This window comes from Aristolochia californica, unplaced genomic scaffold (genome assembly GCF_029961685.1).
Source record: "Aristolochia californica isolate CCGP_79_NKW_82.1479 unplaced genomic scaffold, dmAriCali1.0.hap1 SCAF_1, whole genome shotgun sequence".
Classification (NCBI taxonomy): Eukaryota; Viridiplantae; Streptophyta; class Magnoliopsida; order Piperales; family Aristolochiaceae; genus Aristolochia; species Aristolochia californica.
Genome location: NW_027181770.1, coordinates 60,682,194 through 60,708,899, shown reverse-complemented (window position 1 = coordinate 60,708,899; position 26,706 = coordinate 60,682,194). Strand labels below are relative to the sequence as shown.

The 26,706-nt window shown below is 37.0% G+C and overlaps 3 protein-coding genes across 3 annotated transcripts; 2 read left to right on the top strand and 1 right to left on the bottom strand.

Moving 5' to 3' along the window:
- The first annotated feature begins 2,383 nt into the window (after nt 1-2,383).
- On the top strand, nt 2,384-10,606 carry LOC137954208 (fanconi-associated nuclease 1 homolog). The gene is made up of 15 exons (XM_068801643.1): nt 2,384-2,534; nt 2,677-2,839; nt 3,628-4,160; nt 4,240-4,344; nt 4,666-4,930; nt 5,013-5,075; nt 5,783-5,857; nt 5,969-6,090; nt 7,817-7,893; nt 7,989-8,076; nt 8,163-8,303; nt 8,392-8,594; nt 8,669-8,942; nt 9,510-9,743; nt 10,041-10,606. The coding sequence occupies exons 1-15, from the start codon at nt 2,451-2,453 to the stop codon at nt 10,482-10,484; spliced, it is 2,871 nt and encodes a 956-aa protein (XP_068657744.1). The 5' UTR covers nt 2,384-2,450; the 3' UTR covers nt 10,485-10,606.
- Nucleotides 10,607-11,893: 1,287 nt separating this feature from the next.
- LOC137954192 (spliceosome-associated protein 130 A) lies at nt 11,894-19,571 on the bottom strand. The gene is made up of 4 exons (XM_068801642.1): nt 19,446-19,571; nt 16,250-19,336; nt 12,787-13,278; nt 11,894-12,291 (listed from the first exon to the last, which is right to left on the bottom strand). Exons 2-4 carry the CDS (start codon nt 19,262-19,264, stop codon nt 12,154-12,156), a joined length of 3,645 nt encoding a protein of 1,214 aa, XP_068657743.1. The 5' UTR covers nt 19,265-19,336; nt 19,446-19,571; the 3' UTR covers nt 11,894-12,153.
- A 6,514-nt stretch (nt 19,572-26,085) lies between these two features.
- On the top strand, nt 26,086-26,670 carry LOC137949875 (zinc finger protein ZAT2-like). The gene has a single exon (XM_068796106.1). It carries the CDS (start codon nt 26,086-26,088, stop codon nt 26,650-26,652), a length of 567 nt encoding a protein of 188 aa, XP_068652207.1. The 3' UTR covers nt 26,653-26,670.
- The last annotated feature ends 36 nt before the right edge of the window (nt 26,671-26,706 follow it).

Here is a 26,706-nt window from a genome sequence, read left to right as displayed (position 1 = left end):
TGAAAAACTAAATTGTAAATTGGAAAGGATTTGGCTAGACCAAAAGAGTTGAGTCCCTCCTTATTGAGCTAGCTTGAGTAGCAAGTGATTCTTCCAGGTGGAATGATGAATTATTTGAATAGATGTGATTGATATTGGCTCAAATCATGAACTAGGTGAATTATTTCCTTGAGGGCATATCTTCCTTGGTAAGGTTCAATGTCAAGGTACCATCCAACATTATTTGTACCCTTTTGGTTTAATAAAAAAAATTGCCCATGCTTGACAAGAACAAGACAACCTGAATAATAAAATAAATATCATATTTCAAAAAATGCTCTAAGTGGGTGAATGAGATGCCAATCCTAAAATAATTTAGCCTTCTCATGCTTTTGTTTGTTTCAAAAAATGCCTTGTTTTATGTTTATGCCCACATGAGTTTATTCTCTTTGACTAGTTTAAACCATGTATGAAGACCCTTCTAATGCTCACTTCAATTTTTTAATTTTACAATAGGGTTTTTTATTAGATTAATTAATGTGTAGGAATGTTTAATATATCCCATTAATATGGGAAAAAATTAGACATTTGAACTGTGAAATAGTTAAAAAAAAGAAAAAAATCGGCACAAAATATTCGATAAACTAATGAAACTTAAAAGTAATCTCTTAAATTAAAACTACTAATAGCATCATCCCTTGTCCTTGTTCTTAACTTGCTTGGTGTCAACATGTCCCACAATTATTCTTACTCTTACTTTATCTCAAACTTTTTATCCTATTTGCTTTCAATTAGAATATTTTGGACTTTCCCTTGTTGTTTAGTGTTTGAAACTTGGGTTCTTTCACTAATTAAATAAAATTAAGTACTTAACAAGGAATAAGTAGTTTCTCAAAATATTTGATTATGCTTAAATAAGATATAAATATGTTTAAATATTAGAAATATATTTGTCTAAATTATTTTTAAGGGTTTATATTAATTTATATTATTGTATTATGGATGTGTTCTACTTACCTCTATTTTTATGTCAATTATAAAATTACTTCACTCCTTTGAATTTCAAATTTTACTACACTCACATTTCTAATTTGGCAACTTGCTTCTTTTACAAAAACTATCTCCTCCTCTACAAAATTTTAAGGTCGAGAAGATGTATACTGTTAAGTTGTGGAGTTTAATTAACGTCTTACGCAGAGTCGGCACGCCTTATAGAGAGGTTAGAGAAAAACACTTGAGTGTGTATGATTTCTCTTGTAAACTACTTCATCATCATAGTGAATTATTGTAGCAACAGAAGACAGGATGTAGTGTCACCTTGAGGCGAACCTATATAAATCTTATTTTTGTTGTGTTTGATTATTTATTCTTCTGCGATTATTATTGTTCTCGTTAGTATTGAATTAGGGCGTCTAATTCATGTTGGAAGAACCCACATATCTAAGAGTAGTGTTAGATGGGTCACACGACCAAGGAAGACCCATGTTTCTAAGAGTATTGTAAGATGGGTCACAAGACCAAGGAATACTTACATATCTAAGAGTATTGTAAGATGGGCCCAAACACATAAGAAGTAGGACGAGTTGACATCCTTATCACATAAGTTGGAAGATCAAGAAGGACTCACAAAGATAACCACAAGTCGGTTGGAAGATCAAGGACTCATAAAGATAACCATGAGCTGGTTAGAAGATCAAGTGGGACTCACAAATATAGCCATGAGCTGTCATATTTATCTTATGATCACGTCCTCAAAGAAGAGTTTTAGTTTGAATTATGTTTGTCTTCTATTTATATTAAGTTATTTAATTATACTAGGAATTATTTAAAGTATTAAAGTTTTGGTGTAATTGGGATAAAAGTAGTTTTATTGTAATTGGACTTTACTACATTCCTCTATTATAAATAGAAGTTTATGTACTCTAATTATATTAAGTCAATGAAATATTTATATTTTTCATAAATTCAACAATTCCTAACATATACCGCTTTCTTATCTTCCAAGAGAAGGCGGTGAAGGGGAGTGCATTTACCCCCCTTTTTTACTTCATTTGGTGAGGGAAGTGGTGCACCCTTCCCCCTACTCTGTCCTTCTCTCGATGTGATCGGACTTTGAAACTAGTATCTAATTGCTTTCGAAATCACGATAAATTTTATTTGTGAGAAAATAAAATATTTAAGAAATTAAGCATTTTTCTTTATCATCAGAATATTTTATTTTATTTATTTAATCTTGGGAAAATTATTTAATGATTTGGATCTCATCTTGTGAAGGTAGAGAACGTAGGCACATTAAATACAGGCCCATATAAAATGCAAGTGTAGTATATGGGCCTATTGTGAGTGCTCATGAAGGCTTCCAAATTGCAATGGAAGGTATCCTGTCTCTCCCGACAATTTTCTGGAAAGCGTGCTCATTTGGCGAGCACACTCGGAGGCGATAGAGGGTTAACGCCGTAAGGCCTGCAACCATGCTGACCGGCCGCGAGAGCTTGATAAGGCTTATTGGAAAGCGCCGGAGAAACCTCTCACTTCCGTCCTTACATTCAGTCCAGGCAACTGTTTTTCTCTTAATCGATTTTTCTCACTTCTTAAACCGTTTAGTTTTGTTTTTATAATCTATTGCTGCTAATCTGAGCTATTTATTGGTTATAATAGTTATCTGTTTTGGTTATAATCTTTTTTGGGCGCCTTCAGGTCTCTTCGTTTGATCTCCCAGGAGAAGACCAGGATGGGCCTTCGGATTTGGAAACCGGAACAAGTGGATGCTCAGGTTACAGTTTGGATGTGGACTGGGTCACTTGCCCTGTATGTGGAAACTCAGTAAGGGGGTCAGATTATATTATCAATTCTCATCTGGGTTCGTGTTTTTTTTTTTTTTTTTTTTTTTTGCCAATATTTTCATTGGTTTTGGATTTATTGGACTTGCCTTTCATCTTCTATCAATACACATGGAATAAAGTTGGATTTTTAGGGGTATCACAGCTGTATGGCCTTTTCTTTTTAGAAATATATATCTTTGTAAGTTGGGTAAGGTCTTTAGGGAACTATTTAGCTTTATAACTTGTTTATCCTATCGTCTGCTACATTCAGGGGTCAGCCAGTTCTGACCAGGCTATTTATGTCCAGCTCCATCGAAAATCATTTCAGTTGTATCACCTACACCAATGCTCTTATCGTTGAATGCGAACTCAATTGTCGATAACAATCTATTTAAATGCTTATTTTGGTGCCAAATAAAGAGTGTACACAACAAAATATTGGTGAAATAGTTTTATGGGTTGGAATTGGATTCTAGCCTCTCAATATTGAGTTCTGATTCCTTCATAACAATGTCTATTTGTTTGCATACAGCCTCCTAGGCCTTGTTGTAGAATAGGCACTTCTATTTGGACATGACTATCTGAGCTTCCGAAACGAAGTATTAGTACTTGACCATTTAAGATGTACCCTATTCTTCTACATCCACTTACAGGAAACATGCCTAACATTGACCTACCAAAAGGATTTAAGTTATGTCTATTTCAATGATACCATGTGGCAATTTTATAACTGAAAGGTAGTGCACAAGTAAATGGATTTTTTGATCAACCATCAGGTTTCAAGGAATTGCCTCTGATGTTTATGTTTCTGTTCTTGATTTTGCAGATATATGTCTTGTGAGGGGGAAGAAACGGAAATTGACTCAACGCACTCTTCTCCATTTCAATTTTTTATCAGACTTAAATAATAAACCATGCTTTGTTGAATCAGCTGAAATAAAAGCCAATGCAAAGGCAAGGGTAGATAATGACCCATGTACACCAAGTACGCCTGAAAATTTTTATAACTCCATGGTTGTTCAAAATAATAAAAAGAATGGTTCTGAGCTAGACTTGGATCAAAACAATGAACCTGTCAATATTGGAAGCCATCATGTTTCAATTACCAATTTAGAAACTTCTATCCAAGATTTACCAGAAAATTTGGATCAGAAGCACTCAACCAAATGTGAGGAGGTGGAAGCTACCAGAAAAAGGTCTCTCCTTAGTATTTTTAGAGAGGGAGATGATCTTCTCATGGGAACCTTGGAGACATACATTGTTGGTCACAGTTTTTGTAGTGAAATTGAGCTAAATCAAGGAGGTCGACTATGTCTTATGCGAGACCCAGGAAATTTTAAAGATTCCCATGCAATAAAGGTGCTTACTTCTTGTACTTTTCTTATATTTCTTGTTAATAGAAACTTTTGTTCATTTAGCATGTTGTCTATTGCATCAGGTGCTTTATATGGATTCAGGATGTGAAGTAGTAGTTGGGTTTCTTCCTCGAGAGTTAGCTCAATATCTATCTCCTCTCATTGATAAATACAACCTGAGATTCGAGGTACTTACTATCTGAATAGAAAAGATAAAAAGTTGTGTTTTAGGATAGCAATCATCGATAAGTACTCTAATAGTTTTTCAAACATTATCCTATTACTTTTTTTCCGGTTATTCTTTTCGATGCATGATCAATATTCTCTAACAGTCATAAATTTTTCATATGAAATTTTGATTCTGCACTTGGTCATCCCTCAAGAGTCCTTTCTCCCTCCCATTTGTCATCATGTTTCTACACTTCTATAATTGGTTAGTCAAGACTAAGTCTAGTAAAATTGAATATGCTTCTCAGAAAAGTTTACTCTCTTAACCTTGGGCGTGACAGGGATCAGTAATTGCATCTTCAGAATATTCTACCAATGTAATTCCCATTCAACTTGCTTTGCAAGAGATGATACCATATGCTGAAATGACAGAAAATGACCTTCTGGTCTTTCTGTCTCTATGGGAAAATGTTGTCCAAGTTGTTGAATCTGCAAAATCATTTCCTGCTAACATGACAAGATATCAGAGAAATTTTTGCTATTTGATTCAAGAAGTTTTGAAGAGCCAAAGTCATCTATTTACAGATGATGAAAAGTTGTTTCTAGGTATGTAAATATTTATTACTTTGCATATGCACCTTCTTGACCATGCCCCTCCTAAGTGGTTTCTGTTTTTGCATGTTGACAGAATCTTTCTACTCTCTGTCAGATGATAGTCAGAGGCTCTTCATACGACTTTATTCAAGGAAAGGTTGCTAAGCATCCAATGTTTACTTTTCTTTATTCATGCACATAAGTGTATCTTTGATCCTATAGAATAAGTTTAGAGCTATCTATAAAGCTTGTAGTGATTGTACAATTCCTGAAACATGATTCACTCAACAAGCATTACTGAATTGTGTTCTGTTGGAAAAATCTGTATGTGATATTTTTTGAAAGACATATAGAAAGAGGTAGTGACCAAAATTAGTTTGGATAAATTGAGCTAAAAATAACACTCTGATGATCTCCTCTGACGTGGACTTCTAAGATTATCAGCATTTTCTTTTTCTATAACATGTATTAAGATTAACATTTCTCCTGGGCCAGACCATGGCTGTTGGTGATCATCAAAATTAGAAGTCTGTCCCGATTGTGAATTGTGGCTTTCCTTTCTTAGGTTTTGAAATAGATGGATTGGTTCCTTTTTAGGTTAACTATGACTAGCTCTATGGCCACGTGGGGCATTTCTTAGTGAAGACTTGAGTTCAAGTCTTATGTGTGGTTGGAATCATGGATAAAAAATATCACCCCTACTTCCATCTGCTCTTTGAGGAAATTGACTTTGTTTAGTTTTGTGGAAAAAAAATGACTTTGTTCACTCTTCTAAGTTCAGCTGGTTAATTCTTGGTTTGAACAGATGATTTTGGCTATCTTCAAGTGAAAAGCAACTTAATGTCAACTGTTTATATTATTTAGGACCATGGTTTCGGATGTCCAATATTTCCTATCCAGAAATATCAGATCCTCAACAAGCAGTTGAGCAGTTGTGTGGTAATTAAATATCCAAACTTTTAGTTACCTATTCCATAGAATCTAGTGTGCCATTCTGAAAATTTAACAGGGTAATCATTGCTATTCTTTTTCCTTTTTGGGATTCTTCAGCATTTGGTTTTCTCACTACTTTTGAGTCGATGAAGATGCCATCAAACAGTGATGTTCAGGATGTCCTGCATGTACTGATTGCTCCTGAGCTGCGAGAAATTTTTAATCTTGCATTATTGAAGGTTTGTACAGTTTGCTTGCTCATGTCAGTTATATTTCTTGTTGACTGATATTTGTGACATATATCATAAGGCTTACTCTTTTCTATTTAAACAATATAAGGTAGATGAACTTTGGTTGCTTTAATTGATTTTTTTGTCACCTAGTTTAATGTGTTTCCTCAGTCGCATTATTTTCATGTTCCAGCCTTGCTTTTTTATTTGACTATTCAAGTCTTGAGGTCATCAATACAAACATTGGATGACATAGTGCTTACTTAAAACTAGGTTGTTGGCATTTACAAGTTATTTTCATGACAGTACACACGTCTTCTAGTACCTTTATTTTTTTCCTTTTCTGAATGTTGAACACAATACCTCATACTAGAATCTTCCATTACCATTGTCAGCTGCCATGTATATTTATGTATGTGTTCGCATGGTCCTTCATAATATACTTTTAGAAATATTTATCTTGAGAGTATGTGGTGTAAGATTCATCTTGAGGGAGTGTAGTGCAAATTTAGTGTTGGATAAAAGAGAGGTACATCTGTAGAATTATGGGATATCAGAAGTGTCTCCATATTTGTCTATCATCCTTTTTTCTGAATGATGACATAACTTTATTATGTTTTATATTTTTGTCTATTCATCTATGTTATTTTTCCTGAAACATGGTAAAATTGTGGATTGTAGTGGCCATAAGTCAAAGTGTGTAAGTTTCTGAGTGATAAATTCTGTATCACTCTTTTAAAAAAAGATTCATCTTGAGAGAATGTACTGCAAATTTAATGTTGAATAAAAGAGTGGTAGCCTGTAGAATTATGATATGTCAGAAATGTCTTCATTGTTGTCCATCATCCATTTTCTGAGCGATCATATACCTTTAATCTGTTTTATATTTTGGCCCATCCATTGAGGATATTTTTACTGAAACATGGTGAAATTGTGTATTGTAGTGGCCATATGTGTAAGTGGTGCAAGTTTGTGCCTTGTATCAGATGCACCTGATTTACATGTTAAAATATAATCCCATAATGAACATTCTCCTACTAAGATCACTTTGTATCACATTTCTACCAGTGTCAAGAGGATGTCAAAAGAGAAGATATCAAGCTAAAGCCAGTGGGCTTTAATCTATTTCTGAAAATAATGATTATTTTATACAATTTATAAAAGCTGCTTATGATAAGTTGAAAAAAAAAAGCTTGTTTGAGAAAAACTGAAATGAATTTGTAACTTGACATCCTTCATCAATCAGTGTGATGATTGGAGAGTAGCGGACGGCACCTCTTAAACATGGTTGTTGCTATGGTTTATTCTCCTATATTGAGGCATAGACTTCTGATGACTGCACAGTAAGAGATCTCTTGTGTGGACAGATACGGGTCAGAAATTTGATCTGCAATTTTCTTATTGATATGGAGTTCTCAACTTTACTTGTTGTACGATTCCTCATTTCTTAGTTAAGTGTCTTGAAAGCCAAGGTTACCGGTTAGTGACAGCTTGGAAAAAATTCGTGAAAGACTTGATTCTATACTGATGCTTCTTATCGTGGCTCTTGTTCATATTTGAACTGTGTCAGGTCTTTCATATACAGGGATTCATCAGAATTTTGTCATTCCCTAATCCCTCTTTTGTTATCCACTGGACAAGTAAAAAACCGAAGTTCAATTCTCATGATTTTTCTCATAATTTATAATGCCTTTTCTTTCCACTTATATTTTTCTTGTACATGTTTTTACTGAAGCTTAATAAGAGCGCACAGTGCACCCGAAAGAAGGAACTAATCAAATGTTTATCTGCTTCCTATGAAGATGGAACCTGGTATGAGAAGCTTCTCGTCAAATTTTCACTGTACTTCTTTTGACACTTTGTAAGCTTTTGTTTGAATACAGTTTCTAAACTTTCATAAAATGTAGTCCGGGTCTGCCAAGAATGGTGTCTGAGCGGACAAGCGGTTGTGTGCAGTTATCTTCTTCTGCAGAATCCCTTCTCTGGCGGATCCAGGTCACTCTGCACCTTTTTGTCATCTGAATTTTTCAATGGGTTCTCTGTCATCAGTTCTTCTTACGGTTTTGGCTTTCACCTTGCAGAGACTTTTTTTCCTCAATGGCGAGCAGGATCTCTCAGCCTTTCTATTGGTTGATTTGGGGCTTGTCAAGTACCCCTCATATATCTGCAATATCTCATGTCCTATTTTCCCTAATCAAACTGACCTGATTGCATATGAAGAGGTTTCTTTTCTTACATTGTCTCTAGAATTATGTAGAACTAACTCCTGTCCTGATTAAAACTAACTCTCTTTTATGTCCTTGTTCACAGGCCATTGAAGTGGCACAACTAATCGACCAGTACATAGATGATGATAACATGGAGATGGTGACAAGTTGCATAGAGGCGTCTGATCACCATATATCTGCCATGGATCATAAACTTCCGAGGACATGGCTGTCTTGTTTCTCTGCTTCATGGGTCCACTCAAAGGTGCTTACCTTGGGTGTTTCCTTTTTTGAGCGAGAGCGCAGGTGTGTAGGCTTTAGAATTGGTGCCTGGTCTTTTGACCTGTGTTTGCAAGCTTATCCAAAGGGTTTCTTTCTAGGTACAAAGAAGCAATAAAGCTTCTAAAACGGCTACTAAGCAGATTCACTTCTGATGGAAGGAGGGGTTATTGGACCCTCAGGTTGTCTGTGGATTTAGAGCATGTGGGGCTAATTAATGAGAGTCTTGTTGTTGCTGAGGAAGGGGTACGAGATCCATGTGTTCGGGCTGGCTCAAAAATGGCACTTGAAAGGCGAGTTCTCCGCTTGGGGAAACCACCAAGGCGATGGAAAATTCCAACTTTTGCAGAGTCCATTAATAGAAAGATTAAAGAAGTAAGGCCTTTATTTTGTTATATGCGAAATTATATGGTTTCAATACTTGTTGTCCATAAAAAATCAAGTTACCTATTAATCCATGTACTAATTACAAACAATGACGCCCCTGTCCCTATGATGACATAGACTTCTTCAGTTAAAATTGCTGGATGTTCATGTTGTTAGATACAAACAGATATCACAGCTACTGAAATCAGTTTGAATATGATGGTTTTTAACTTGTATTTCAAATACGTACACCTTTAGAGACACCTTTCTATATCCTTATGCATATCTTGTATTTATCAACAAATATATGGAGATAGACAGTTAAATAGATAGATATGTATATATAAATATAGAAGACAGATAGACACACAAGTAGATCATACGACCTTGGAATGAACTGTCATTGTGTACCAGTAAAAACATAGATCCTGAATGCTCATAGTGTTCCTCTTTTAGAAGCTTGGCTGAATGAATTTTGAGACAGTGCTCTCTCTCTGAATTGACCTTTGTGTGCTCAAAAAGAGTAATTTCTCTAGCAGTAACTATGATGTTAATTTTCTGATGTTTCATGAGTAGGTTCATGTGAGAGGGAGGCCATTGAACTGTGAAGCAGGGATAAAAAATAGGTTTTATGGTGAAGATGGAGAGCAGTATGGTGTGGAGGAACTGGCTCTGCAATATTATGCTGGGGAAGGAGGTGGCTGGAAGGGGGCTCACACAGAAAGTGGAATTTGGATTACAATATTTGGTCTTCTCATGTGGGATATTATATTTGCTGATGTGCCAGATGTCTTTCAAACCAAATTCCAGGTAAGTGGCTTAATACTAATTTTTTATGCCATAATGTATTCTGGAAAGAGATATAAGTTCATGTTCCTAATCTTTGCCTATTCATGGGCTTCTATCCATGCTGAGTAGCCCTTCTGCAATATCAAACTTAGCCGAAATTTTGCTATTTGTGGGATTGGCCCTTCTCCTTTGAACAATAATGTAGTTGAGACAAAAATGTTTAATCAATGGAAGTGCTACAATTTGGCAAATGATTTTATATGTTACATTGTTCTGGTTGATACTTCAAAACCCAACGACTGTTTTATATTTTGTCAGACAGCACCATTAGATCTTGAGACGGACAGTTTTTATGCATCAAGAGAGGGGCTTATAGAATCTCAACTAGAGAAAATCTACAATGGCATGGCTGAGGAGATCCTCATTATTTCATGGGAATCTCATGTGGGGACTGCTTGCCGTGGTGTGAACTGGGAGAGGCTCAGTTTGGATGACCTACGAGCTGTTGTCACATGTACTGGTGGCCCCTGCCTAGCTTCTCTGTGCCGGTATCTTGCCGAAGATTACCGGAGCTGGTCCAGTGGTATGCCGGATCTGTTGCTGTGGCGCTTTGTCGATGAGAGGGGTGAGGTAAAGCTTGTTGAAGTGAAAAGCCCAAAGGATCGGCTTTCAGAACAGCAGAGAGCTTGGCTGTTGCTTCTTATGGACTCTGGTTTTGACACCGAGGTGTGCAAAGTCGGTCCATCACCTCCATGTACTTGAAATCCTTGGTCCTTAGTTATCCTGGTGCAAGTTAAGGTCTTATTTTATTTATTTTAGCATACAATTATATATTTTTTTTCCTTTTGGATCTCTTCAAGAGGAAGTTTATATATGCATAGTTCTGAAAATCTAAAGTTTCCAAACTATGTGAATAGGCTTAAATAAAATAAAAAATCTACGATCTTAAACAACCACCTCAGTAGGCCAGTTTTAGTATTTTTTACTTAATTTTTCTTTTCAAACGAGTAAAGCAGATCCCTCAGTTTTATTACCACTCTTCTTCTTACCGATTAGCAACGCAACACTAGGAATTACCGATGAACAAAAACTGATAATTTCTCTTACAGAAAGAACAAGTACAAGTCAAGGTACGTAAGAGATTATCCATTCTTAGTGATTGCATAATCATAAATAGTCATGTTAATCTTTTCAATTCACATAAAAAAGATTATCAGAACCCATTTATACAGAAATATTTTCACGTAATTGTAGGAGACCAGTATAATGCTAATATGTTGATGGACTCCATGTTGTAGGAGATAAAAAAATTCTTCTTCTTCTTTTCCTCACTACTCGTTTCCTTTCCCCATCCTTTTATTTTTCCTGTACAGTGCGGAACAAACTGAAAATCAAGTCTTAAACATACATTTTTCCGATGATTTCATGCATAAAGAAAGCTTGCTACTGATCGAAAAATCATTCTAAGAAAAATCATGTCGAACGACGATTTCCAGTCCATTCAAAGTTACATATTACGTACAGGAGGAGCCATGCAAGAGAGAAACCTTATTGATCATTCTGCTACCAGCGGCCGCACTCGAAAGCATTCCCAGACACCAAATTCTTCTTCGAGGAGACTCTGATCTCTTACATTGCAAGTAGGCGCCCCAAGGTCCTACTGGAGGGTAAAGCAAGAGTATATGATATAAAGAAGCATGGTGATTGGAGTAAGCAGTGCGAAAAAAAATGGATCCGTTATGTGGCACAACACCAAAAGAAGAACCAGCACCAAAAACACAGATATGGCTTCTATAACCATCTAAGCTTTATCGTTCACACTTCACAGTGATTCACAGGAAGAGAGAAGGGTTTATATGGAGGGGATGAGTGGAAGTCACAGAGGGGTAGAGCTCCTTTTATAAATGGTGCCATTGGTGATTGAATTTGATGATCACATGGGGGGTATATGCATCCCTTCATTTGTGATTTTATCTCTCATATTTTGTTGGAGGATTGAATGCGCCTCATTAATGAATAATCACTATTGACTGGAATTCTAATTCACTTTCTTCTCCAGTGATATCATACCCGGAAAGGAAGGAGACGCCCCTTCGGAGTATCTAATCTTCGAGCAGGTAATTAAAGCTGGCAGTCCGGATATGGGATCATTCTTTTTTTCAATAGCTATGTGAAGCAGAGAAAGAAAGACATGGATTGATGTACGAGACGATAATTTGTCTATTTTGCAACAGAAACGGCAAGAGAATAAATCGAACTACAACAGATGTTTCATTACAATTTATCTACTCATGGTACAAGAGAGCTTAACTCTTCTTTCACAAGAACCAAAAAGGAAAAAAAACCATTCTGTCCCCAAGGAACATGTTAAACTTTGTTGCATCCATTGCTTTACATGGGGCATGAATGCGTCCAGTAACATAATGAAAATTCAGATAATCTTGTTCCTGACATCTTCCAGTTTCTTTAGTATCTCCCCAGGTGTTCTATCCAGTTCATCTGCTATTTTTCTCTGCAAATCAGGAGCAAGAGTCGGGAATTGCTCACACAGATCACCATCAATCACATCCTGCAAAATTATAAGCAAATGCCTCTGAACTTCAATACTGTCCCGTACACATAAACACCCTGAGAAGACGGTTGCATTACCACTGCTAAAGCATAAACAAATGATGCACCTATAAAGTTGCCTGTGTTTTCTTTGAAAAACCATCTGAATAGCTTTTGCAAATTCAATCAAGTTTATGATATACATGACAGATCATGCTGAATAATCAAAAAAATCATTAAAACTATGACGTATGAAAACTCAACAGGAATAAAAGCTTCAAAAGATTTCTATGCATGCAAGAATGTATGCCCTACTGCCCAATGAAGATAAATGAGGAGTCCAACGTTGAATAAATAATTGTCTGTGTATATAGCAAATTTTCCACCAACAGAGTTCACAAAAACTGATAAGAAACTTTTGTTCACCAGAGTTCATCCTCCTGTATGACTGTGTTAATATTTTGTGCATGTAGTTATTTTAATGCAATATAAGAAGGCAAGTCTCAAAAAATACCTTCACTGGGAAGTAAGCAGATCTGAAGGCCATGTGGTCTCTCCCGCACAAAGGTGGATGTTCCTGTCTCATATGCATCTCCAAGTGAGAGAAGAAGTCCACATCTTCCCTTGATGTGAAAGCTAGCAGTGCTCCTAAGCTTCCCATGACAGTCCCATAAATTACACACTCGCCACCACCAGGTATGAGAGATGCCTTCTGCAGGCATGTCACCACATCCCCTACATGGAATTGTACAATCTCCTCTACCTTGTTTGGAGCACCATTTAATTTCCCTTGCTCCCACTTGATCTTTCCACCTGTGGGGTCTTCCTCAATCTCATCAGACACATCCTGAGGTAGCCGTACAAAATATATGTTCCCAAACTTGTCAGCACCCGCCATAGTGTCAAAGTCAATGTGATAGGATGCAGTGAGCCATCTTGGGTAACAATCATCTGCAAATATGTATAGCTGGTTCTCATCCCGTCTGTACTTGCAATAGTGGAAGGACTGCACTTCCAAAAGACCATGTTATAAAGGGTAGCATAAGAGCAAAACTAAATAAAAATTATTAGTACCAAGGAAAAAATCCAGAAGACGACCAAGACATACAATAATTCAAATGAACGATAAACCTACAACATATCAGTCACATTAAAATCATCTGATCAAACTGAAATGATATTCACTGCAACCCTCACTTTTTTATTCTCTTTCTCATTGCCCTAAAAAAAAGACAATTGCCTAGCAAAAATACTTCATTACTGTCATCAACAAATAAAAATTCTACTAATCTTAAATTCTGACAAGAGTTTTGGCAGAGAGAAAAGATGCAGAAGATAGGAAACAGGGAAAACACAAAGAAAAAAAGAACAAATAAATAAATATTCAGCAATCACAAGAAAGAGTCCAAACCCTAAGGAGTATGAATTTCAGAAAGCAAATGGAAGCCACGAATGTCCTGAACTTCATAAAACAGGAAATGAATCCCATTGGAAAAGGTTGCAAGAAAGAGAGGGATGAAAGGAACTTTTTTTTAAGCACAGGTGATGGCCACTACTAGTCCATTAAGAGGAATCCGATGAGGAACGAACTACACCAGAGAGATGCTGCGAGTGCAACTAGAAGGACTGACTGACAGCCTACAAGCTGCAATGAAAGTGAAGCTCCATGGAGACCTCCAGAAGAATCTACTGGTGGAGGACCGTCTTCTACTTCTAAAGTAGCCATCTCTTTCCAGGCATCCCTTATAATTAAGCCAGACGAAGGACCATCACAGCCACATAATTTTTATGGATCGTTGACAAGGAGCAAGGTAAAAATTGTAAAAGCAAATCAGAAACTATCGGAAAAGATCTTTAGCATCAGTGCCCTGATCCAGGAAACTACTTGTAATAAAAAGATAACCTTAATATCTTTTAAAATGACAATGAAACCCTTAAATACAATAGAATTTGGACGTGATGTTGTGAGTGACTAGGGTTTTATTGAGACTACTGACCAGATGCAACACTCCTCTACCAAGGTATGGGGTGGATGTACTCAACACTAGTCTGAGAATGATATGACCAGCTTGAGAATGCCAGGCTGGCAGACATGCATTTCCTAATGAAAATAAGCTATCCTTTTGCACTCGAAATAGATAATTTAATTAACCTTACTCACAAGATGATTTTTATGTATGCCAGTTGCAGCTAATGTACAGTTACTTGATGAATCTATAGATGAATAAAGCAGGCCTCAATCTAATGGTACAAAGCTACCTAATCTATGAACGAATACTATTAATTGTACATATTGAAAGCCAAGATACACCCTAAAGAGACACCTTCCTCTAACTTGGGTTGATTAGACAAAAGTAAATGCAACTCATAAAACAAATATTCATTTAGTGAGATGACGAGAACCCAAAAAAAAAAAAAAAACATTAAAAGAAGAGTGTAGAAAAAATATGGGAAGGTTTAAGTAGAGATCAGTGTTTAAGAAGCAATGAACCTCGTATCCATCTTACAAAGCACATACATTAGAGGTTTGGGAGAGGACTTTATGGTTACGTGGCGGTATGATTGAGGACTATACACCCTCATGTCCCAATATGCTTTTTTTCTTTTTTGTGGTTAGAACCTACAAAAAAAGGTCCTAGAGTCTATCATCTAGAAGATCCCACACCCATCCAAAAGAGTTAATCACTTGGCTAAGGCTAGAATCGTTATGATGAAGGTGAACACCAATCATGTTAGCCAAATGGTGGCCACCTTGAAACGATGGATCACCTCTTTCTCCATTGCCCTATCTCAAGGTAGATCTGGAGTGCTTTCTTCTAAGCTTGCCCTACTATACTAGCTCCCCTCTTTGCTAAGATCCCTTCTCAATCAGATAACCTTTTTGTCAGGGGTAAAAACAAGGTCAAATCATGATTTCTATCCTTTGCTGTAATTGTTTGGAATATTTGGTAGGAAAGAAACTAATGGACTGTTGAAGATAAACAAAAGTCTGTTGGAGGGATTATTGAGGCAACAACACATTGTGGTGCTTTTTTGGGCAAATAAGCTGCATGGTACAACCTCTCAACTCCTAATGCACTCCCTAGGCAAGACAGGAAGGTAGTATAATATCGTTGGATCGCACCACTCCCAACATTGTTGCCTGAAACCCTGTGCCTAAGAACTGGCTAAAGCTAAACTTTGATGGTAGTTAAGAGAGCACAAGCAATCAAAGAGAATTGGAAAATCTAACCTGGACTTTCGATCAATAGAGAATCTTGAAATTCCCCTTTCCTGGAAAGTGGAGACATCAAAAAGAAGAGAATCAAGTCCTTAGAGCTCTAAATCTGGATCTTAATACTTTAATACCATGTGAAAAGATATAAAATAGAAGAGGAGGAAAAAAGAAGAAAGAGAGAGATATGGAAGAAAGCGAGTGCATTGAATTCCACTCGTTGGGGAGAAGAATTTGAACCCCTTCACTTTTATTTCTCACTAAAGTGACTTTTTTTTAAAAGGTGTGTATTCACTTAAGTGACTTAATAACCATTAATATAAATACCCCTCATGACTCATATCTTTCTATCTCACTATTAATACATCAGAATAAAATGTAATCTAGACCATGGACTCCTACCAATAACCCAATCTCTCTGTCACTCCAACAAACTCATACAATGTGTGTAAAATGACCAAAAGACCCCTACATGATATTGAACAATGTAAAGAGAGGAAAACGGCAGTTTTACTCGAGCCGAGTGATTGATTAAACTTACATATGGAATACCCTTAGCTCGAGTAAGACTTAAACCCAAGACCTCACTCGCCCCCACCCTCCTCACCAAAAAAAATGTAGCAACATTTTTTAATAGAAACTATTAACATTCACAACTACTCATAAAAGTTGAACAACTTTAAAAAATTCAACATCCTCAAAAAGAAATAGAATGGTCAGAAGAAAAAAATACCTTAACTATTCAAAATAAATAAATAAATACCTCTTGAATGTCACCAACATAAATCCGATCTCGAGATGTGTGAATAGATGTAATGGTGTTAGGGAACAGCTTGTTTTCACATTTCCTGAGCAATTTCCTCTTGCCCAAATCATACAATCTAAGCACAGATCCAATCCCAGCCAGTAATCTGCCTTGATACTGGCATAGTGCTAGGGGTACTCCTTCTACTTGTGTCTTGTGCAGAAGTTCAAGACCTTTCCCATCATCAACAAAACGATAGATATGAATAAAACCGCCTGAGAAGCTCCGCTTTGGCCAAAACTGTAATGACTTTGCTGTCCCAACAGCTACAAGAGTACCATACTCTTTATCATGGAAATTCACAGTGCAAACACTAAAAGCTGCTTCATTCTCTTGCAACTCCAACATACAAGTGGTGTTCCCTGTCCGAGGATCAAGCACCCTAATACAAGACACCCATTTGTCTGACTCGGCCTTTGGATAACCATACTGCTCATCTGATAGGGGATCGTCCTTCTCCTCTCCATCTCCACCATTTTCCATCTGCTCATCATTTGCATTCCCATTTTCCTCCATTCCGGCAGCTTCTAAGCATTCCTTTTTTGCAGCTTCACGCTCTTCTGCTGTGAATGCTCCCTGATCACTCTCAATGATAACTAAGTGTTTCTTCTTTGGATGAAGAACAAATTTCCTTGGGGTATATCTCAATGGAATGACAGTTTCATTAAATGTCTCTCCCAACCTTTCAATAGTGAAAATCCTCAATGCATCTCCAGCTACAGCAACAACACCTTCAGCACATTGATCAGATGAGAAGGATGCGGCATATTCTAGTGTCTCATATGAAAGAGGAGTTAGCAAGAAATGGCCTTGATGAATATATCCAAGCCAAGGCCGACTCGACAAACAAAGCATTGCTCGTCGGCCTCTAACAATTGTTGAAAACAGTTTTGGAGGTCTCAACCCCAAGAAACGTGATCTGGTATCTGAGAGCTGCCCTGTGACCATATCTACCACCGTCCGAAATAACACTCCATTTTGTAGACCTGCATTTAGAAAAACGCTAGCAGAGTGATCAACCACATCCTCCACACCGACTGAAGTTTGGACCTCAAGCAAGAGTAAAGACTCAGGAGGGGAGGACACACTCTGTACACTAAGAATCTGCATACAGTCATCTGGGTCTAAAGATAAGATACGGATGGTGTTATCATAACAACCCACAGCAAGGAACCGAGATCTCTGCCGTCCTTCAGGGACTGGAGCAATATCCAGACATGCCACAACAGCTGGACTTTCGTGCTTTTCCACCTCCATTAACTGACCTGTTGGATCCATTTCAAAGTATATAAGCTCATTTCCACTTAATGCAATAACCACTTGTAATCTATTTGAACCTACTATCTGAATAGTCTTCTTCCCTGGAGTTTTCCACTCATTTATACGACCATCTTCCCTTATATGTCGAATTCCATTAGGGTGGACTTGCATCAATGAATCATCTCCCAACAAGGACACAGCTAGTGAGGGAGTGGTATCAAGAAAACCACTATCACTAACTTCTTCGACGGTCTCACCAATGGAAAGCACAAGGGTTGCATTAGCAAAAGACACAACAATATAAGCATCAAATTCATCATTTACATTCTTTTTAACTGTCCAAACAGCACTAGGGATACCCGGAAGCTGTGAAACAGCCATTTCACTAATTGCCAATCCAGGCCTTAATATTCTTAGTGATGAACGTGGCCCCCGGCCACAAAGTGTGAAAATCTGGGGGGTTTCTTCTTCAAAGAGATTTGCGACTTTCATATCCATGACGGGCATAAGGCTCTCAATATGGTCAATCCTAACAAGATTCTTCAACCCTCTCGGCTGAAAAAATACAGGTTGAAAACCTTCTTCAGTTTCCATCAAAGTTGATGAGGAGGATTCCACATCAGCCCCATCTCCAATTGCCTTAAATTGGTATAATGCATGATTCCCAAACTCAGAAGCTGCAAGCAAAAATCCTGTTTTCAAAACACACATTGCAGCTGTGGTGGGGATCGTATCAAAGTACTTGATTTTTAATTCTGTCACTCTGTCATTATCATGATCCAAAGTAACCTTAAACATATCCCCATATTCAGTTTGCAATAAAAAAAAGAACATGGCCTTCTGCTTGTGTGTTGCAGCAGAAACAATCAGAACCCCACGCTCAGCAGGTAGGTCAGCTCGGCGAGGAATCACAGCTCGTACATCTGGGTGCCCCTGGTTCTTATAAATAACAAAATTCTCAGCACACACCAACACTCCACTAGGGCCATCCCCACCACCTGGGACGGTAACTAACATATTTGCACCATTATCTATTGGTTCTGACCACTTTCTAGATACATGATTAAGACCCAAATCCAGCTCATAGAATGTCAAGTGCTTCTGAGCCTCATTTGCAGCATGCCCGGTAGAATCTTGGTCAGCCTCTGAATAGTCGAGTTCAATGGCAGCAAAAACCGGATTGTCAAAGCCACAGTCGACGCCAGTAATGGAATAAGCAATGGTGTGAGATTTATGAGCCTCCAAGGGCGAAGAAATTGTCAGCCTTGCTGACGTGTCCCGATTTAACACATAAACGAGCTTTTGCTTCTCACAAGCACCTATCATCACAGCACGCCCTTTAGGATCAACGGCGAGATACTGTCCGGGAACAATCCGACGGCATCCAGACTTGCCAAATGTTTCCTGGTGGACTTTGTCGAAGATGTTTTTCTCTTTGTTGTACTCGAGAATAACAATTCGACCTGAATCAGAGCCTACAACGATATAATCTTTCTGGGAGCCAGTGAGGCGGAACTGGGCAAGGGAACGAATGGCGCCAAAAACGTCGACAGAGAGGAGAGTTTGGATTTTACCATTCTCGTCGGGACGGATAAGGTCGAGCACCTTCCCTCTGGCAACAACTATTTCTTGCGATTTTCCGCCGACGAAGTTGCCGCTGGTGGCGCAGACTACGCCGGTGGCTCGCTGGAGGGTGAGGTTGTAGAGATACATTGAACAGATGAAGCAAAAAGCCTAGAGACTTCTGGTATAAAGGATTTTGAATACGGGGAGCGTTAACATACCCTGTAAGAAAAATTAACAAGGTTTCAAGCATGGAAGCAAGGTCTTCGTTTGTTAGCCTCGAGCGAACTGTGAAGGTGGCGAGAAAAATAATGTAGTGTTTTGAACTTACCTTGGTTCTCCGCGACGGAAAAGCTGGTTACCCAACCGAGGGTCCGAGACGTCGTGGAGAGATCACCAGTGCAGTGGAAACTGGAAAGTGCAAAACCTCTGTATAAACCCTAGATCGATAGCCGACCCGAAGCCAACCCGCCGCGCCCTCACCAAAGACCACACCCTATAAACCTTGGTGAAATTCAACGGTCTTTTTTTTTTTTTTTGTGTGTGTGGCTAAACTCAGGGTACAGAATTTCAGATCTGCCACAAAAAGATTTCTAAGACATGTCATGGCTTAACTGCCAACTTGGCAATGAACGGATGATATGGGCATATTTTATGTCTCGTTTAAATATCCATCAGTTGCATATTCTTAAGTGATAGTGGAACTCAGTAGATAGCTATTTGATTTTGGGCCACATAGAGACAAGTCTTCTACTACACAATTCAAATGGCCAAGTTACTATTGTTCTTACATATATATATATATAGTTGTGTTTTTTATAATTTATAATTATTCATTTAAAAATATAATTTATTTTTTATTTTATGCATTGAATGTGCTTGATCACAATTTTTTGTGTTAACATTCTTATGTTACCTTATGTTACCTTACATCCATAGAACCGACTTTACCATGTGGATTGGAGACTTTATTTGGTGGTGGGATTACCAACATTGGATAGTTATTTTTGGCATCCCGCCTATCACTAACCTAGCGCCCTCATGTGCCTACATGCAATGGTAGTGGCAAATTATTTGTAGACTAGCGGTGCCACTTACATATATGCAAGAGATGATTTGTCAACTATGTATGGTATAGAAAAAGTATTGGCACTTGTATTTGTTTGTTTGTTATTGCACATAAACATATTTTTATATTATTCTTCTACTACATGATTGCTAGGAACGATCCAATATCTAATTACAAATGTACATCCATCAGTATCAAGTGGATCAGATATGTGTGAGTAGAGACATACCACAAGTCGTACAACCATGTTATAGACTCTACTACTTCAAGGTTCTATTACAAGTACTAACTTAGCTACACATCCTTAGGTCCATGATGAGTCACATGATAAAGATACATGTTGACCTAGGAGACATACTCATCACATGTTGACTATACTTCTCGAGTATGTTGCCCAAACAACACATGAGGAAGATACTCTACATCCATATTTAATTTTGCCATCAAGTGATTTCATTGCTCCATTTGTTTTTGAGGTGCCACCAATCATCACATAAGGTAAATCATTTGGTTAACAAGTTGTCTCCATTAGCACACAATATCTCTCATCCTTCAAATAAGAAAGATGTTCGTCTTGCAACTAATATTTCTACTATCATTGGTACACCTATACATCCACACGGACGACATAATGTTTTGTTTAATAAAAGATTATTTGATGTTCCACTTCCACCGATTCCATCTCTATCTCCATCATCTCCAACGCGTCCACCAATTGTAGGGTTACCTCCATGAACATGTGGACATCCTCGTGGTCATGGAAGGGCTCGTACACTGAGACATAAGTAGTAATGTTTTGTTCTAAATTTATGTAAAGACTGAATTGTTGAATTGAAATATCCATCATAACAAAATTTTAAAATGTAAAGTTGTTGGAATGATTACCATTTTCAAATATATTTAAAATTTTATATGTCAAATTCAAGGTATTTGTGATCTATGCATCTTTTGAGATGAATTATTTTTATTTTTATTTCTGAATTCATATAAAGTTTGAATAGTTGAATTAAAATTTTTGTCAGTGTAATTTCAAATGTGAAGCTAATGGAATGGTCCTCATTTTGATGGGCTCGATACATATTTTATTTGTTCTTTATGATATCAAAGTCTTTGATAGTTTTATAGGTTGGAGTCAAGGCATTTGTGATTTATGCATCTTTTTCAATATGTGTATTGTAGTATTTTTCTTAATTCACATGAAGATTCAAATTTTGAATTGAATGTTTTGTCATTGTGTAATTTAAAATATGAAATTAATTGAATGATTCTCATTTTGTCAAATGCATGTAAACATTATTTGATCTTTATGATGTGTGTTCCTTGATAGTTTAGAGGTATACATTTAAAATTTTATATGTGAAACTAAAAGTATTTGTGGTTTATGCATATTTTGAGATCAATATTAAGTACATGAAAAACAAAAGACTCGAGCCTAAGAAAATGTTTTTGATAGTTTCATATAGATTTGCTTGAATGTAATATATTTTTAAAACTTGATTGGTCAAATCTAATACCAACAAAATCCATTAAATCACATGTTAGATGTCATGTACTTGCCATTGATGTCATATGCTCCTCACAGTTAAAAAAAACCCTTAAAATTGTTTCCCATTGAAAAGATACTGAAGCTGGTATTAGAAATACTACATATTTGATCAAGAGAGGAATACCGACTTTGACGTTGATATTTTAAAAACCAACTTTTGAGTTAGTATTATGAAATTTTACTTTAAAGACGATATTTAATTAAACAGATCTTAATGCCAGTAGTTGATCTGAGTCTTGCAAAAAATATTTTTCTTTGTAAAACTCAACATACTCTAGCAAGTAGGATAACAATGTTTGAACTATTTCATTCAACTGTTTATTTCTCTTATGCAACAATACTCGAGGGGAAGGAAGGGTGACATGGTAGGTTAGAGTGCTTCAGTGCATCATAGTGACATAGGTTTCAATATTGTATTATTAAGAAGTGTAATCTATACCCCCTAAATAGTTAATAGCTAGGTTTCTTTAGACCCTCTTGAAAGAAGACAACCAATATATATTTTTAATTAAAGTTTTATCAAATAAGTAAAGTGATCATTTATAAGTAGCTATTACATTAAGTGGGAATGAGCTTATATACTTTAAAATGGATCCAACAAGTCAATTAATTGTAGTGAAAAAACATGAAATTTAGGTACTATGAGGGTGTGTATTATGAATAGTCCTACATGAACTAGTGACTATAAAGATATTTGGTTTCTTAGTTGGGAAATAACTTTCTAACTTGGCTAATCATTTAAGGATGAGTTTTGGACCCAACTTCTCATGGTATCAGAGCAGACAATTTGATCCTAGGAAACTTCAATTCATTTCAAGAAAGAGAGATATTTTGATTTGTATACATTTCATTGAAGTTCGCTTTCTCCTATCATTCTTTTTTCCATCATTTTTTTTCTTAAGTCATCATGAGCACCAACGTTATCTCAATGCACACAAATCCACCTCTTGTGTCAGTTACATCTACAACTGCTCTTATACAGTTAAATTTTCTTCCAACAACTGTGTTGTGGAGAAGTCAATAGATTCTATTATTGAAATCTCAACGCCTTATGAGATTCATTGATAGATTTATTTTACCCCCACCTGAGTTTATCAATGATAATGTCAATCCCCCTACAATAAATTTGTCATTTGAAGAATGAGAACTTAGAGATCAACTACTTGTTAGTTGGTTTAATGACACAATGGCTAAAGAGGCTCTTGGCCATGTGGTTGGACTTTAAACCGCAAGAGATGTATGAAAAAAAATGTGAAATCATCTTTGAAAACCAATCAAAGGTTTGTGAAATGCATCTTCACCAAACTCTACAAACCATGAAGAAAACCGAGGATCAAATTGGATGATTATGTCACAAAATTCAAAGGAGTCGGTGACACTTAAGCATCCATACAGAGTCCTATTTCATAAGAGGACAAATCATTTCGGTTTTTCAATGGCCTGAATGCCCTATATGAATCCTTGGCCACAATAATTCTTGCTTGACTGATTCCCACATATGAAGAAATTTTGTCGTTAAATGAAAGTTATGATCTTCAAATAAGCTAAACACTGGCTATTCTCTCTCAAATATCTTGGCAAACAAAACTCCAGTTAACAATCACCAAGGAACAAAAATAACGGCATATTGTTCCACGAACACTTAAGTAAAGTCATCCAAATACATAAACTTCAGCCAATCAAGCAACAACACACTCTTTTCAGAATTAAAAACCAAAAGTTATCGGCCCCACCATAAACAAACCACACTGCAAAAATATATATGCATCGGTGTAATCAAAATTATCAACATGAGAACATTCCCAATACTCTAGCAACTCTTTTCATCTCTGATCCAAAGGAGGACTCACTATGCTTTCCTGATACGGGTGTGCACACATGACAAAAAGATCCATCTAAACTTGCTCCATATGTCGGTACAACAAAATTACGAGCAAGAGATGGTAATATTCTTCTAATTATAGGTAAATGACAAATACAAATATCATTTTCTAATAGTTCATTTTATTTCAATAATACTCTTATAGTGTCACAAATAATAATAAAAAATCTTATTTTCGCATCAAGATTTTCTAAAGACAATAATTAATTGTAGGAGTTTAACCCAAATTAATTTCATATAAAGGACACTCAGAATGGAGTAACTCTAGCCAGTGGGATAATGTCTAATGGTCTCTATTTCTTTCCTCAAGATGAAAAAACTCTAACGGTCATAAATGAGTCATTATCTATGTTGTGGCACCGCATGCTTGGACATCTATCAACCTCTTTCACTTCGACTTTAATTAGATATAAACATCTTCATCATTTCAACTCTTCATCAGAACTTCCATGTTGACTTCTAAATTTGGCTATAAATATTATATTATCTTTGTGGATTATTATAGTAGATTTGTTTGGATGTATTCTTATGTCTAAAACTGAATCATCAAGTATATTTGTTAAATTTTAAAATATGGTAAAAACATATTTTTCTTATAGGATTAAAGTATTTCATTCAGATGGAAAAGGTGAGTACATAAACTCCCTCTTTAGAGAAAATATAGACATATTACTAAAACTAGACTAACCTTATAAGAAAGTAGTGGAGCTTTCTAGGTTGAAGCTTTTCAAATTATTGTTTATCTGATTAATCATCATCCTACTTCTCCTTCATATGGCAAGACTCCTTACTCTTTATTGTTTAAAAACGGTCCCATCTACTCTCATATTCGTACTTTTTGGATGCTTATGTTTTTCTCACTTAAGTCCATATAATAAAAATAAATTTGAATCCCACTCTTTACCGTGTGTTTTCTTAGGATTTCATTATTCTTACAAAAGGTATCAATGCTATTGTCTATCCCTCAACAAACCTTTTATCGCTTGCCATATTGGTTTTGATGAACCGTGTTTTCAACCAAATAAATTCAAAATTACCCATTTCTTAACTCATAGTATTAGTGATTTTATAAAATTGTTAGGCAAAACTCCACCACAACTTTCATTTAATCCTTCAAACTTAGCTTCTCATGATATTCATAATCCTAATCCTTCACCCTTGTCACAAAATACTATTGTATTAAATACAGACTCCCCGACTAGTCCAACATCCTCATCTCAAGCCTCTCCTCCACCTTCCATCCATAGTGAAATTGTTCTTCCTCTTTACCCACTTTTTCAGCCACCTCCATCTCAACCTTCTCGACAAAGTCTTCCCCTATGACGACTAGAGCAAATAGTAAGGCAGCTATATCTTCTCTTCAAGCTCATATAATCACATATTCATTTGAGCCAACATTTTACAAACTTGCTCTTACATTTACTCAATGACATGATGCAATAAAAAAAGAGTATAATGTTTTTCAACAAAGAACACTTGGGACCTAATTCCTAAACAATCAAATATGTATTTTGTCGGCTCTCAATGAGTTTTTCGAAACTCTTAGGAATCAATTATGATCAAACCTTTAATCATGTAGTACACTCTCAAACAATTAGAGTAGTATTTACCCTAAACCTACACTATAACTTGTCATTACTTCAATTTGATGTTAACAATATTTCTCTTTTTTATATTTTTTACTAATACAGAAAAGAGAGTTGTAACCATTAAGCATCAGAGGTGGAGTGCACTTCCAATAACAAGTGCAATGAGAACAGTAGAGTAGGTAGGCTTTGACTGGCCAAAAATGGCATGATTTATGTTTCCAAAAGCAATTGACCGCAGCTCTCTTGTGAGAGTAGACCTCCACTCATGTCCTCCGCCTCTTCTCTTTGGATCACTGCCACCACCCACAACAAACTCTAGTGGGCATGTTTAGATAAAAGTCTACTCAAAGGTTGGAGATGGCCACTCTCTTCTTGTCAACCACTAAAGTATGGTAAAGTCTACTCAGACCGTGGCCTGGAGATGGCCACTCTTCTTGTCAACCACTAAAGGACCACCAAAATGCATGAAGAAATTACCTCAGAAAGTCCAGTCAAAGCGGTGGTGATTTGATTGTTGTCTCCCAAGCTTGACCACTATCCAGTTTCTGAAAATAACCCTGTGCCAGTAGTTGTAAGCTCACGTCAGATTGTGTACAAGGAGGATTGCACTCATGTCTTCATTGGTTTTAGTAAAGAATAGACGTGATCTCTGCCTTGCAATTATTCGTTCATTTATGGTAGTATAGTAAGTGGAAGCTGAAATTCCAGTGGACGCGATGGCACTCGGTGAAGTCCATCACCAAAGCAGAGGACGTGTTTCTAATATAAATATGTGTGCCTACCAAGTGTTTGGAGAAAAGTACAAGAGGAGGAAAAGATCCCGTCTGGGTTAGTGTACTTCGAAACAACTAACCTGAAGCACTCCACTTAGAAGTAGCTGATGCGATGGATGCCAAGCTGAAGAAAGATGGAGGCAACCTGACTGTGGAACTCAGGCCTCCTTCCTTCACCAACTGGGTGCGCTGCAGCGAATGCAACAAGCAGTTCACATCGCCGAAGGCCCTCTTCGGGCACATGAGGTGCCACCCAGATAGGAATTGGCGAGGAATGCACCCCCCTCTCCGAGCCTCATCGACTGTCGAGCAGGAATGTGATACCGCGTTGCTGCTACTCATGTTGGCCAAGGGCAGTGGCAGCTCCCACGGGAAGTGGAGGAAGAGAAGGTGCCAGAGCCGGTTGGTGTGGGTTGACGGTAGAGTGCATGAGTGCAGGATCTGTCACCGCGTGTTTCCGACTGGGCAAGCGCTTGGTGGCCACAAGAGGTGCCACTGGGGTGAAAAGGACAAGGCAGGTCAAGCAAAGGATGAACTGGTGATAGATTTGAATGAGCCGGCACCGTTGAGTGAAGAGGACATGGAAGCTGCTTATGGCATGATGGAGGTAATTCCAGCTTCCATGAAATCTATCAGCCAAGTTCTTGCTCTGGGTTGCTATCCAAATGCTCATTGCTAAACTTGTTTCTTAGTGAAAATATTGAACATGATTGTATGTATATTGTTCCAAGCT

What these genes read in the sequence shown, in the direction of transcription:
- LOC137954208 (XM_068801643.1), top strand. Translation starts at nt 2,451, where the DNA reads ATGCTGACCGGCCGCGAGAGCTTGATAAGGCTTATTGGAAAGCGCCGG. An exon ending in AGCAGTTGAGCAGTTGTGTG is followed by an intron (nt 5,858 to 5,968) that starts GTAATTAAATAT and finishes GGGATTCTTCAG; the next exon opens with CATTTGGTTTTCTCACTACT. An exon ending in TTAATCTTGCATTATTGAAG is followed by an intron (nt 6,091 to 7,816) that starts GTTTGTACAGTT and finishes TTTTTACTGAAG; the next exon opens with CTTAATAAGAGCGCACAGTG.
- LOC137954192 (XM_068801642.1), bottom strand. Translation starts at nt 19,264, where the DNA reads ATGTATCTCTACAACCTCACCCTCCAGCGAGCCACCGGCGTAGTCTGC. An exon ending in ATGTTGGTGACATTCAAGAG is followed by an intron (nt 13,279 to 16,249) that starts GTATTTATTTAT and finishes TTGGAAGTGCAG; the next exon opens with TCCTTCCACTATTGCAAGTA. An exon ending in CTGCTTACTTCCCAGTGAAG is followed by an intron (nt 12,292 to 12,786) that starts GTATTTTTTGAG and finishes ATAATTTTGCAG; the next exon opens with GATGTGATTGATGGTGATCT.
- LOC137949875 (XM_068796106.1), top strand. Translation starts at nt 26,086, where the DNA reads ATGGATGCCAAGCTGAAGAAAGATGGAGGCAACCTGACTGTGGAACTC.